General features: G+C 43.0%; 1 protein-coding gene across 1 annotated transcript in view; it reads right to left on the bottom strand.

Moving 5' to 3' along the window:
* Positions 1 to 3,217: 3,217 nt before the first annotated feature.
* Positions 3,218 to 12,717, bottom strand: part of nipsnap1 (nipsnap homolog 1 (C. elegans)) — a gene marked incomplete at both ends in the record, with an annotated part of 40,148 nt that continues 30,648 nt past the window's right edge. Inside the window, 3 exons of the mRNA XM_084308097.1 lie at positions 3,218 to 3,282; positions 8,150 to 8,233; positions 11,214 to 11,308. Of these exons, the coding sequence (XP_084164223.1) occupies positions 3,218 to 3,282; positions 8,150 to 8,233; positions 11,214 to 11,308 (244 nt within the window). The remainder of the gene's footprint in view (positions 3,283 to 8,149; positions 8,234 to 11,213; positions 11,309 to 12,717) is intronic.

The raw sequence follows: 12,717 nt of genomic DNA, 5'->3' as shown, positions 1-12,717 counted from the left end.
TCTCCGTGTAGTCATTAATGTTATCTGTGTTATCGCGGAACACCCTCCAGTCTGTACATTCAAGTGCAGCCTGTAGCGTCATTCTCCAAATGACTGAAGATTGACAAGCCTGATGCCACGAATGAGATGGTGAGTTTCTCTTTCACAGTCAACAACTTGTGTACAACTGTAGGATAAACCTGCTTCCCCATGTTTACAAGTGTTGTCATCACATGTCACACTGTGCTGCGGTAACAGACAGCATCACGCTGAGAAGGATTCAGCATCATACCCATGATAGGCTCATGATAGGCCCATGATAGGCTCATGATAGGCTCATGATAGGTCCATGATAGGCTCATGATAGGTCCATGATAGGCTCATGATAGGCCCATGATAGGCTCATGATAGGTCCATGATAGGCTCATGATAGGCTCATGATAGGCCCATGATAGGCTCATGATAGGCCCATGATAGGCTCATGATAGGCCCATGATAGGCCCATGATAGGCTCATGATAGGCCCATGATAGGCTCAGGATAGGTCCATGTTAGGCTCATGATAGGTCCATGATAGGCTCATGATAGGCTCATGATAGGCCCATGATAGGCTCATGATAGGCTCATGATAGGCTCATGATAGGTCCATGATAGGCTCATGATAGGCTCATGATAGGCCCATGATAGGCTCATGATAGGCCCATGATAGGCTCATGATAGGCCCATGATAGGCCCATGATAGGCTCATGATAGGCCCATGATAGGCTCAGGATAGGTCCATGTTAGGCTCATGATAGGTCCATGATAGGCTCATGATAGGCTCATGATAGGCCCATGATAGGCTCATGATAGGCCCATGATAGGCTCATGATAGGTCCATGATAGGTCCATGATAGGCTCATGATAGGCTCATGATAGGCTCATGATAGGCCCATGATAGACCCATGATAGGCTTTAATAATAATGTAATAATAATAATGCAGGACCTGCTCAGAGGTCTTTAATTGGCATGCAATTATGGATCGCCGATGCGATTCGTCTCTGCGATTAACCCATCCCGTCGTCCTTCCCCCCCAAGGGCAGCCGGGAGCAGATAGGGCGTCAACGTGAGCCGCGCCCCGGGGACCAATCCAAGTGCTCCTGCCCGTCTTCGTCAAGGACGCCAAAGCGTTAGCGATCTGTTGTTGTGCATGTTTTTCCATTGGGTTTATCTTATCGGGGGGGAAACCCTTGCGAGCACGGGGAGAACATGCAAACTCCACACAGAAAGGCCTGGGAGATACCCCGCCTGGGTACCTGGCATCATGGAAACCTGGTCCCCAAGCAGGAATCGAACCCTGGACCTTCTTGCTGTGAGGCGACAGTGTTAACCACTACACCACCGTGCCCATGATATGGGCCCATGATAGGCTCATGATAGGCCCATGATAGGCTCATGATAGGCTCATGATAGGCCCATGATAGGTCCATGATAGGCTCATGATAGGCCCATGATAGGCCCATGATAGGTCCATGATAGGCTCATGATAGGCCCATGATAGGCCCATGATAGGCTCATGATAGGCCCATGATAGGTCCATGATAGGCTCATGATAGGCCCATGATAGGCCTACTACACTTTCAATGTGAAAACAAGCAAACGCTTCAATCAATTCACAAAAAAATAAATACTGTTCTACAGTATACTGTATTTGGAATTACATTTTATATATCGTCAGTATTTTCAATTCATATTCTGTCCAATAATAATAATAATAATAATAATAATAATAATGAATTGCATTTATATAGCGCTTTTCTAGACACTCAACGCGCTTTACAATGTGGTGGAAATGGCCTCCTTCACCACCACTGGTAGCACCCAACCTTGGGCTACGCAGGCTCAATGGCTACCATACAATGGCACCAAGCACACATCACACTACACAATGGCTGAACCGCTCAGGAGACAGGTTTTGACCTCAGGTTCCTGAGATATCCTAAAACGTACCATTATGTAGTAAGGGGTGTAATGATATAGAATGAGATTATATAAAAATTTCGATTTTTAGGTCACAACTTTATTTCATTTTCAATTCTTTATGCATTGACATGTACTATTCATACAACAGGGCTTACATGATAGATTATATACATTTCACAGTTTGGCTCAGAAACATATTTAATTTCATAAACAATAAGAATGAGCCTTAAACATAATGCTAACAGCAGCAGCCGTACAGAGACATGAGACGCAGGGAGAGAACAGGATAATCCTCTCTACAGCTTTACATTTTTATACACTGCATTGAGGGTACATGTTCCATTCTGTATTGAGATCGCTACACCCCTATGATGTAGGCTACTGTACAGTACAAGCATCATAGCCTAGCAACTTCATTTCATGTAGCATCAGTAAACCAATACAGTAAATATAGAATAATGAACGTTCTATTTCTATGGGCCCATATGGACGGTCTAATTCTAAAAAGGACCCAAGTTCCACTTCCTGTTGCAGTGCTGTCTGACAAACTGTTGTAACTGGGATCCAGACTGTTCCCTAGCAACAGGACCCCAGTGAAGCCATCTATAAGACTAGTCCCTCTGGTCGTCTAGACCCGTGGTTCACAATGAGGAGTCCTCCACGTTCCAAGGGGTCCCAGAAAAAATGGTAACTAGTTAAATTTCACTATTTGATTCACTAGAAGTTAAACTAATGAGAGTGACAAGAGTGACTACAACTCTAATCACAGGTTTCACTCTCTCCAATGTCTCTAATCACAGGTTTCACTCTCTTGTCCAATGTCATGTTATGGACTTCTGGACTAAGTCGTATCTAACAACAACAAATATCTTCTCAGATAGGGCTCGCTGAGACAAAGTCTAATCAAATAGGGGTCTGCGGCCTAATGTGTATCAATGTGTGGGTCCTAATGTGTATCAATGTGGGGGTCCTAATGTGTATCAATGTGGGGGTCCTAATGTGTATCAATGTGTGGGTCCTAATGTGTATCAATGTGGGGGTCTTAATGTGTATCAATGTGTGGGTCCTAATGTGTATCAATGTGTGGGTCCTAATGTGTATCAATGTGGGGGTCCTAATGTGTATCAATGTGGGGGTCCTAATGTGTATCAATGTGTGGGTCCTAATGTGTATCAATGTGGGGGTCCTAATGTGTATCAATGTGGGGGTCCTAATGTGTATCAATGTGGGGGTCCTTGACGTGAAACAGGTTGACTGTAATGTTCTAGCCAGCATCTCACTGCAGTGGTGAACTCTTGCTGGGTACCATGATCCGAGACTCCATGCTTCTGATGAGAGGCACTGAGGAGGGACAGATAAAAACACGTTAGTTCATCATCAAACATTACATTTTTACAATATGGCACTTAACCCCTAAGTGCTGCAGTGGAGTTGCTCGGTGTCCAGTCATCATTTTACACTCCTGACATGGACCATGAGTGGGCCTTCATAATATTTATGGTGTAGAATATAACACTTCACAATGGCTGAATTCCTGTTCAACTTTGAAAGTGATTTTCTCAAAAAACAGTTTGTAAACACTTGATATTTAATGGCTTACTTGATAGAGAAATAGTTTCTCTAAAAAAGATTATAGTTAGAAATGATCAGAGAGATAAGTGTGTTGGACGTAAATGTGACCCAATATTCGATCAAGCCACAATGTATACAGATATGTCAAAGTGTGTAATTGACCTACAGTATCTCAAACACAGACAGAAGCCACAGTAGTGATTGGAGGATCAAGAAAAGACAGTGGGGTTTGTGATAGGTCACTCAAATCAATTTCTGGCAATAATGTCATAGCAGTTTTGCAATTCTACCATTACAATTATTTTGTTTTCATTACAAACATGTACTGTAATTGGTGATTTGTGCTTCAAATGACCACTAGACAAGATCACGGTTACAGATTTGTTGTGAAACTTAGCTGATGTGAACTTCAACCTGGGTTATCTACATTCTACACAGCAAACCAGCTCTCTCAGGGCCTCAGACATGATTATTATCAACAATCTTCTTATTACTTCATTCTGCTTCCAACAATGGAACATACTGTAGTGTAAGTGATCAAGATAGGTTTATGATGGGTCAGATTCCTCCACACAACCCTACATAATGTTGGTCTATTATTCTGCACTTAAATATATTCCTGGTGATATGCATTCACCACTGCATCCTGTATGATAAAGTGGGTGTGTCTTCTCTGGCAGAGAAGCAAAATAAATCGTTTTTCTGTGTATCATTAAGGCCATTGCCAAGAAATTACCACCTTATATCACAATGTTGCTAGATTGGAACTATGGACCCTGTCTGTTTCGTCGCCAACCGTTCAGCGCCAAAAACTAGTTTTCTCGTTTTTAGATCCTTTGATATTTTCCCTTTGATCCACATTCTAAACACTCGCTCTGAGCTGCCTGTGTCTCCCTGGCACCGCTGCCTACGTTAAAATTGCAATGATGATCGAATCCCGCCATGTGGCAGTATCGCCTACCTTTTGAACTGGGGATATCAGTTGTCTTTCAGTACTGAGGTACCTCCGGCTGCTTCCCCCTCAAAGTGAATCAGGACATAGCAATCGGTCTGAGATTTGATGCCTCAAACCTATTGTTTCCCATATGATAGCCATGCCCAATATACACGAGTAATTGTGATCGCGATGGGACGTCTGGGATTTATTCATTTTGGAGTACCTTCTGACTAAGGTAAGGTCTATTTTAGGTAACCTGCTGGTATTTTTTTTTACCCAAAAACATGCTTTTGTAGCGATCACAGTGTCGTATTTTACCGAACCTAAAACATGCTTTTGGTAATGATCGCAATTTCGAGGTAAAATGACCCCCTTCCTTGATGATTTTTGAATAAACATATTATGGTATATACCTTTGATTTGGAAATATTTGGAGTTTCAGGCAAGCAACCCGAACGATTTGGGCATATGCACATAACACATCATATCTCGCGATCTAGCCACCCAAACAACTGCCTCTTTGAACTGCTGCGGTCAGGCAAGCGATACCGGAGTCTCATGGCAAGCACAGAGAGACTCAGAAAGAGCTTCTATCCCCAGGCCATCAGGATGCTCAATGACAATTAACACTATGTAACAAACCATCAAACACACTCACAGCACACACACGTACACACTCACTTTAAATGGACAGCTCACTGTAGCACCCACTTTACACACTTTAGACACTAACACACTTTATATTTATATATTATTGGCAACTCATTGAACATAGCCATGCCTTGCACCTTACCTGCCACAAGGTGGCACCACAAGCTACCTCATCCCATTTACCTCATCCCATTTATACTGTATTGTAACCTGCATTGTATATTGCACCACAAGCTACCTCATCCCATTTATATTGTACTGTAACTACTCTGCATTGTATATTGTACATATGTATATTGAAATTTGTTGTCTTGTTTACACTTGTTTAAGTACGTGACTTTCTATTTTATACTTATTATACTTTTTATAATTATCTTTTTACCTAGCACACTCTCAGGAGCGAAACAGAAAGAAGCATTTCATACAAAAGTATCCTGTATTTCTGTATGACAACTAATAAAGAAACTTGAAACTTGAAACTTGAACTAGAAAGGAAAGGGGTGATGTTTAGCATGGAATAGCGCACAAACTAAAGTATGTAGAAATGAACTGGTTAGTCAGTGTTAGACTATAAACAATGCCTGTCAAATGAGCCATACTATTGTTTCCATAGCTATAATACAGAACACACGATGGGTCCGCAAACATCGCGGAAATTATCAATAACGCTGGCGCCATTGAGTAGAGATGGGAAAACAGCGTGGCGGTCAATGAGTTAAAGGAACACAATTTAATCACCTCAAAAGCCCTGTTTTTCAAAAAACAACAGGGCTTTTGAGTTGATGAAATCACTGCGCCCAGGCAGCAGTGGTTCGGCAAAAAAAATGTTCAGAGTATAATTATATCTGCTTAGAAAACGAAAATGTTAATTATTTTATTATAATTTTATTTTCTCCACGTGGTAAATACACAGGTCACAACATGTTTACAGGAACGTTTTGGAGTTGTATTTGGAGTGACTGTTGGGAACTAGGCTACACTGGCACACTTACTTGCAGTGAATGACGCTAAGCTAGGCTAACAGTGTGGCTGTTCCCTAAGCCTAATGCATGCACAGAGAAGAAAAGGGTATGTATCTGCTTGTCTAACTCAAGGGTTGAAATAAGCCAATTTCACAAAAAGTGTTCCTTTAAGGTCCCAAGAGTGCAGACTGAGCTTGGAATCTTTTGTGTTTTTACCATTTTAATATGCCTGTAAATGAGAGCTTGCTCTCACTGACCCTCAAGATTGAATAAAGATTGAAATTACATAATGTGATCTTGTGCTCCTTGTGATCTTGTGCTCCTCACTCCTCATTGCGCGTGCACAATGCGAGGCTCGGCATCTCAGTTTTTGCAAATTAGCGGTAATATACCTATTTGTTTTAAGTCTGCTCACCCAGAACAGTAATATACCTATTTGTTTTAAGTCTGCTCACCCAGAACAGTAATATACCTACTCGTTTTAAGTCTGCTCACCCAGAACAGTAATATACCTACTCGTTTTAAGTCTGCTCACCCAGAACAGTAATATACCTACTCGTTTTAAGTCTGCTCACCCAGAACAGTAATATACCTACTCGTTTTAAGTCTGCTCACCCAGAACAGTAATATACCTACTCGTTTTAAGTCTGCTCACCCAGAACAGTAATATACCTACTCGTTTTAAGTCTGCTCACCCAGAACAGTAATATACCTACTCGTTTTAAGTCTGCTCACCCAGAACAGTCTTGCTTTCATATCGTACAGCCGACAATATCCTTTGGACGATATCTGACAACGTTATCTGCAATCTTCAGCTCCCCAACAAGATCACTACATTCCCCAATCAGAAGCCGTGGATGAACAGAGAGGTTTGTATACTGCTAAAGGCACTACTTTTAGATCTGGTGACACACAGGCCTACTGTTCAGCCGGGGCTAACCTGAACAGGGGAATCAAGCGAGCAAAGCAGAGCTACAAGCTAAGGATGGACATGGACATCCAGGTTCACGGATTACCAACCCAAACACTGACTCCTCCCTCTCTGATGAACTCAATAACATCTGTGTCCACTTGGACAGGGACAACCAGGAGCCGCCCACCAAGGCTGCTCTCCCTGCTGACCTCCGACCCCTCACTCTCTCCCCCACCGACATGTGTACCACACTGAGCAGGACTAATGCATGTAAGGCTGGCCCTGATGGCATCCCCGGCCGTGTGCTCAGGAACTGCGCTGAGCAGCTGACCAAGGTCTCAACTGACATCTTCAACCTGTCACTAGCCCAGGCAGTTGTCCCAGCGTGCTTTAAAACCGCCTCCATCGTGCCAGTGCCGAAACACTCTTCTGCCACAAGCCTCAATGACTTCCTCCCTGGTGCACTCACCTCCATCATCATAAAGTGCTTCGAGAGGCTGGTCCTGGCTAACCTCAAATCTGGCCTCTGACCCTGACTGGACAGTCACCAATTTGCCTAACCGTGAGAACAGGAGCACAGGCCCTCAACACCAAGAAAACCAAGGAGCTCGTTGTGGACTTCAGGAAGACTAGAGCCGGCGCACACACCCTTGTCCATATCAACGGGACGGAGGTTGAGCGTGTCTCGAGTTTCAAATTCCTGGGAGTGCACATCTCTGAGGACCTCTCTTGGACACTCAACACCTCAGCACTGGTCAAGAAGGCTCACCAGTGCCCCTTTTGCCCGAGGAGACTGAGGAAAGCCCAAACTGATCCCAATCCTGTGTTGTCAGTTTTAACTACATGTTGTGAAGATTTGATCCAGAAGATTAAAGCTTGGATTTGATTTTCTGATCTGATCGGATATCAAAGTGATCCTAATCCTGTTTACCCAAAATCCAAATCTGATCCGGTCAAATAGGGATTAAAAGTTTTGAACTACTGGGCCCTGTACGTTGTATATTACTATTGCACTTTACTGTTACATTTGCACTCTGGTTGGATGACAAACTTATTTTCGTTGTACTGTGCTTGTGCTGTATGATGACAATACATTTGAATCTAATCTAATCTAATCTAATCTAATCTGGAAGAAATAGACGAGAAAGCACTGGTGTGTCTGTGTGTTCCTACCTGTGTAATAGACACTGGAATCCCATCCTTCCTTCAGCCAGGCTGAGTTCCTGGTCTCTTCCCTGGACTGGAGGTCTTTGTAGGCTGTAAGGAGAAGCCATCAGTCACGTCCTGGGGATAATGTACGACTTCACTGCACAAACATTTCATTTAGTCCCGTCATTAATGAACCCCATGGAGAGCATTAGTGAGGAGAGAAGTACAGGATGTCCCGCGCTGCATGTTTCTATATATGAAGTCAGACCTAACTAGACCTAGACCTAAGTACAGTCTGTATATGAAGTAGGCCAAGGAGGCTCCTAACGTCAGACCTAACTAGTCTGTATATGAAGCAGGCCAAGGAGACTCCTAACGTCAGACCTAACTACAGTCTGTATATGAAGTAGGCCAAGGAGACTCTTAACGTCAGACCTAACTACAGTCTGTATATGAAGCAGGCCAAGGAGACTCCTAACGTCAGACCTAACTACAGTCTGTATATGAAGCAGGCCAAGGAGACTCCTAACGTCAGACCTAACTACAGTCTGTAGATGAAGCAGGCCAAGGAGACTCCTAACGTCAGACCTAACTAGTCTGTATATGAAGCAGGCCAAGGAGACTCCTAACGTCAGACCTAACTACAGTCTGTATATGAAGTAGGCCAAGGAGACTCCTAACGTCAGACCTAACTACAGTCTGTATATGAAGTAGGCCAAGGAGACTCCTAACGTCAGACCTAACTACAGTCTGTATATGAAGCAGGCCAAAGAGACTCCTAACGTCAGACCTAACTACAGTCTGTAGATGAAGCAGGCCAAGGAGACTCCTAACGTCAGACCTAACTACAGTCTGTATATGAAGTAGGCCAAAGAGACTCCTAACGTCAGACCTAACTACAGTCTGTAGATGAAGCAGGCCAAGGAGACTCCTAACGTCAGACCTAACTAGTCTGTATATGAAGTAGGCCAAGGAGACTCCTAACGTCAGACCTAACTACAGTCTGTAGATGAAGCAGGCCAAGGAGACTCCTAACGTCAGACCTAACTACAGTCTGTAGATGAAGCAGGCCAAGGAGACTCCTAACGTCAGACCTAACTACAGTCTGTATATGAAGCAGGTCAAGGAGACTCCTAATGTCAGACCTAACTACAGTCTGTATATGAAGCAGGCCAAGGAGACTCCTAACGTCAGACCTAACTACAGTCTGTATATGAAGCAGGCCAAGGAGACTCCTAACCTCAGACCTAACTAGCCCGTTTAGACCTAAAATGTCTGCTAAGAATGCATTATATAGCCTGCATATACACACAAAATGTGTTTCCCGATTTCAATGGGCTAGAGGCCCCAGACTCCCCACAAACAGTGTTCATGAATCACAGCTCTTCGGTCACCGTCTTGGCCATAACTCCATGACAGTTTATCTAATAAATCATTAAGTTGAGTATGCAAAGTAATTGATACCAAGCGGTGACAACCCTGTGACTTAAAGGGGTATTCCACCTAAATTGACTTTTAGGTTGTAATTCTGCAAAGATAGACACTTTACTAAGATTTGGGGAATTAGGTACAGGAGCGTGACTATGCACAACATTTTCTTTCAACCATCTCAGTCAGTGGAATTCTATAATGTTATATGATTGCATGTTACACACTCTCATAACTCAAAACTCACAAGATAAGAAAAATCGTTTTTTTCTGTTTAATTTCTTAGAATTAGAACCTAAAAGTAAATTTCTGTGGAATACCCCATTATTGAAGGGGGGATCGAGGAGAGTGTGTGGTATGCGTGGTGTCACTGTAGATTTATTTATTTATTCTTTCTATTTTTGTAAATAAAAGGGAAAACAATCTTTCAAGTGTTTCTCTCTTCCCTGTTTGGAACAAGACAAACAGGGGCAACAGTGGCTCAGGAGGTAGAGCAGTTGTCTGGTAATCCGGAGGTTCCCGGTTCGATTCCCACTCCTCCCGGGCAGTGTGTCGAAGTGTCCTTGAGCAAGACACTTAACCCCTAACTGCTCCCGATGAGCAGGTTGGCACCTTGCATGGTTGCCTCTGCCGTCAGTGTGTGAATGTGTGAATGAATGGGTTGGGAACAAATTGTAAAGCGCTTTGGATACAAGCACTATATAAATGCAGCCATTTACCAACAGATTGGAGGCAGAGTTGCCCAAAGGGAGGTCAGGGCTACAACACACAGGCAACTCAACAGTCATCGCCAGGTGTGGAGGGTTATGGGGCCAAACCAAATGGGTAGAGCCCAACTGCACAGGTGTTTATACAGGTGCATCTCAATACATTTGAATATTGAGGAAATATATTGGTTGCCTCCATGCCACGCCGCATTGATTCATGCAAAAGGAGCCCGACCAAGTATTGAGTGCATACTTTTCAGTAGGCCGAAATGTCTGTAATATATATATATATTTTTCTTCATTGGTCTTATGTAATATTAAAATGTTCTCAGATACTGAAGTTAGCTGTAAGCCATAATCTAGATTTAAAGAAATAAAGGCTTGAAATATTTCACTCAGTGTGTAATGAATCTATATAATATCTAATTTTCACTTTTTGAATTGAATGACTTAAATGAATAAACTTTTCCTCGATATTCAAATTTATTGAGATGCACCTGTATACAGTATAGGGAGGTGTAGTGGTTACGTCATTGCCGTTTTTCGTGTTCCACCCTCTGTCCAACGCAATGTATTTCCCCATTGCCCATTTCTAAATCACCTCGTTTAAAACAAATAAAGCATTAACATTGGCATGGTGTACCTTTCTGTGCTTATTCATCCACAATCTATAGCTCAACATGAAAATATTCGCAATTAATCATAAAAAATAATCGCGACATTTTATTTCAACCAAAAATGTTTAAACAATAATGTTAGTGATAGAAGGGAACTCATTTTGTGCACGAATGTAAAGCTTTTCAATTTCCATGCGGCAGAATTGTTACAATAGCCGATAAACCATTTTCCCAATGATAAATCCCTATATGGGTGGAACAACCAGTGACGTCAGACTACACCTCCCTATACTCCACAGTTTCACACAGAACCTGATTTTAGAAACACATACTCACCCCACAAGTGATGGACAACATACAAGTCGCCAATCTGAGAGAAGAACCCGCCCACTGCTTCATGATTCTCCTGTCTGTGTTTGATGGCCCTTGCCCTGTTGTGACAGTTTTTACGAGTTATTGACAACAAACATGTATGTACTTCTTTATCTAGAGCAGCGGTTCCCAAACTTTTTTGGCCATGCACCCCCCGTCACCTCCCGACCTAGCTGACGCACCCCCCAATGCCCAACATAAAAAAGACAACAGTCTATTCATAGGCGCACTAAAGGCATCAGGTTTAATCCAATAAGAACACATACCAAAGTATGACAAACAAAATAAAATACTTCACCACACGAAAGAACAAAATGAGAATTACATGCATAGACTCAGAACCAGATTGGCCAAAAAACAAGAAAATGGGTTGAATCCACGTCTGAGATGCATCCATAGGTGGGAAATATGTCCGTAGCTGCTCAGCGAGTTGGTTGAGGTGTTCTGTTATTAGGCTTTTTACAGGTTCACCCATGACAACTTTGTTTCCCTCCAAGAACGCATGAAGTGTAGGGAAACACATGAGCATAATACGCTGCCACAATAATAGCGCACCAGTCCCAGTCGCGCGCCTATGGCATTTTGACAGGAAGTAAAGTGCATTTTGGATACATATTTTTTTTTAATTATTATTATTAAAACATACATTTTTTATTTAAAAGTTTAGTAAATTTTATGATTTACACAGTGAAAATCCCCATTTGAAATACTGTATATTAGTTATATTTATTAGTAAAATAACACCATAGCACAGCCATTAGCCTTTTCATGTCACGCACTCCCAAGAGGGCACGCACCACAGTTTGGGAACCACTGATCTAGATGTTACGTCTGGTACTCTAGCGAGTGCCAGCACTTTAACTAGTGTTCTAACTATTGCGACAGTGTCGTGTTATTCTGTTGAGTTTCACGTTACGGCATATGGCCATACGTGACGTTGACGTTGATGTTCTGGTGTACGTTAGAATGCATGTGTCTTGAGTTCAGTAAACACCGACATGCTGAAACTACGTGTTGTCTGATTCTTCCAACATAACATTGGCGACGAGAGATGGCTGAATTATCTATCCCACCCCCTCCACCCTTCCTACCGCTGCCCGGTGAGCCGCCCGTCCCGTGGGCGCGTTGGATTTCCTCGTTCGAGACGTATATCCTGGCTACCGGTTTGGACTTGTCCGCGGTGAGAAAACGTGCATTACTACAGCACTGTTTAGGCGTGGAGGGACAGCGTGTGTGTGAAACGCTCGGCACATTAGACAGTGACACATATACGTCGGTGGTGGCGCTCCTAAAGGGACATTTCGCCACTCCACAGACTGCACTCCTCCGTCGAGTTGTGTTCCGACGGAGACATCAACGTACTGGCGAGTCAATAACGCAGTACGTCGCGGACCTACGGGGCTTGGCTAGCTCATGCAAATTCGGGGCATTACAGGATGAAATGGTGAGAGACCAACTCATATTGAAC

Source organism: Notolepis coatsorum, assembly GCF_963971535.1.
Source record: "Notolepis coatsorum genome assembly, chromosome: 2".
NCBI classification, from domain to species: Eukaryota; Metazoa; Chordata; class Actinopteri; order Aulopiformes; family Paralepididae; genus Notolepis; species Notolepis coatsorum.
This window is presented reverse-complemented; position numbering and strand designations above follow the sequence as displayed.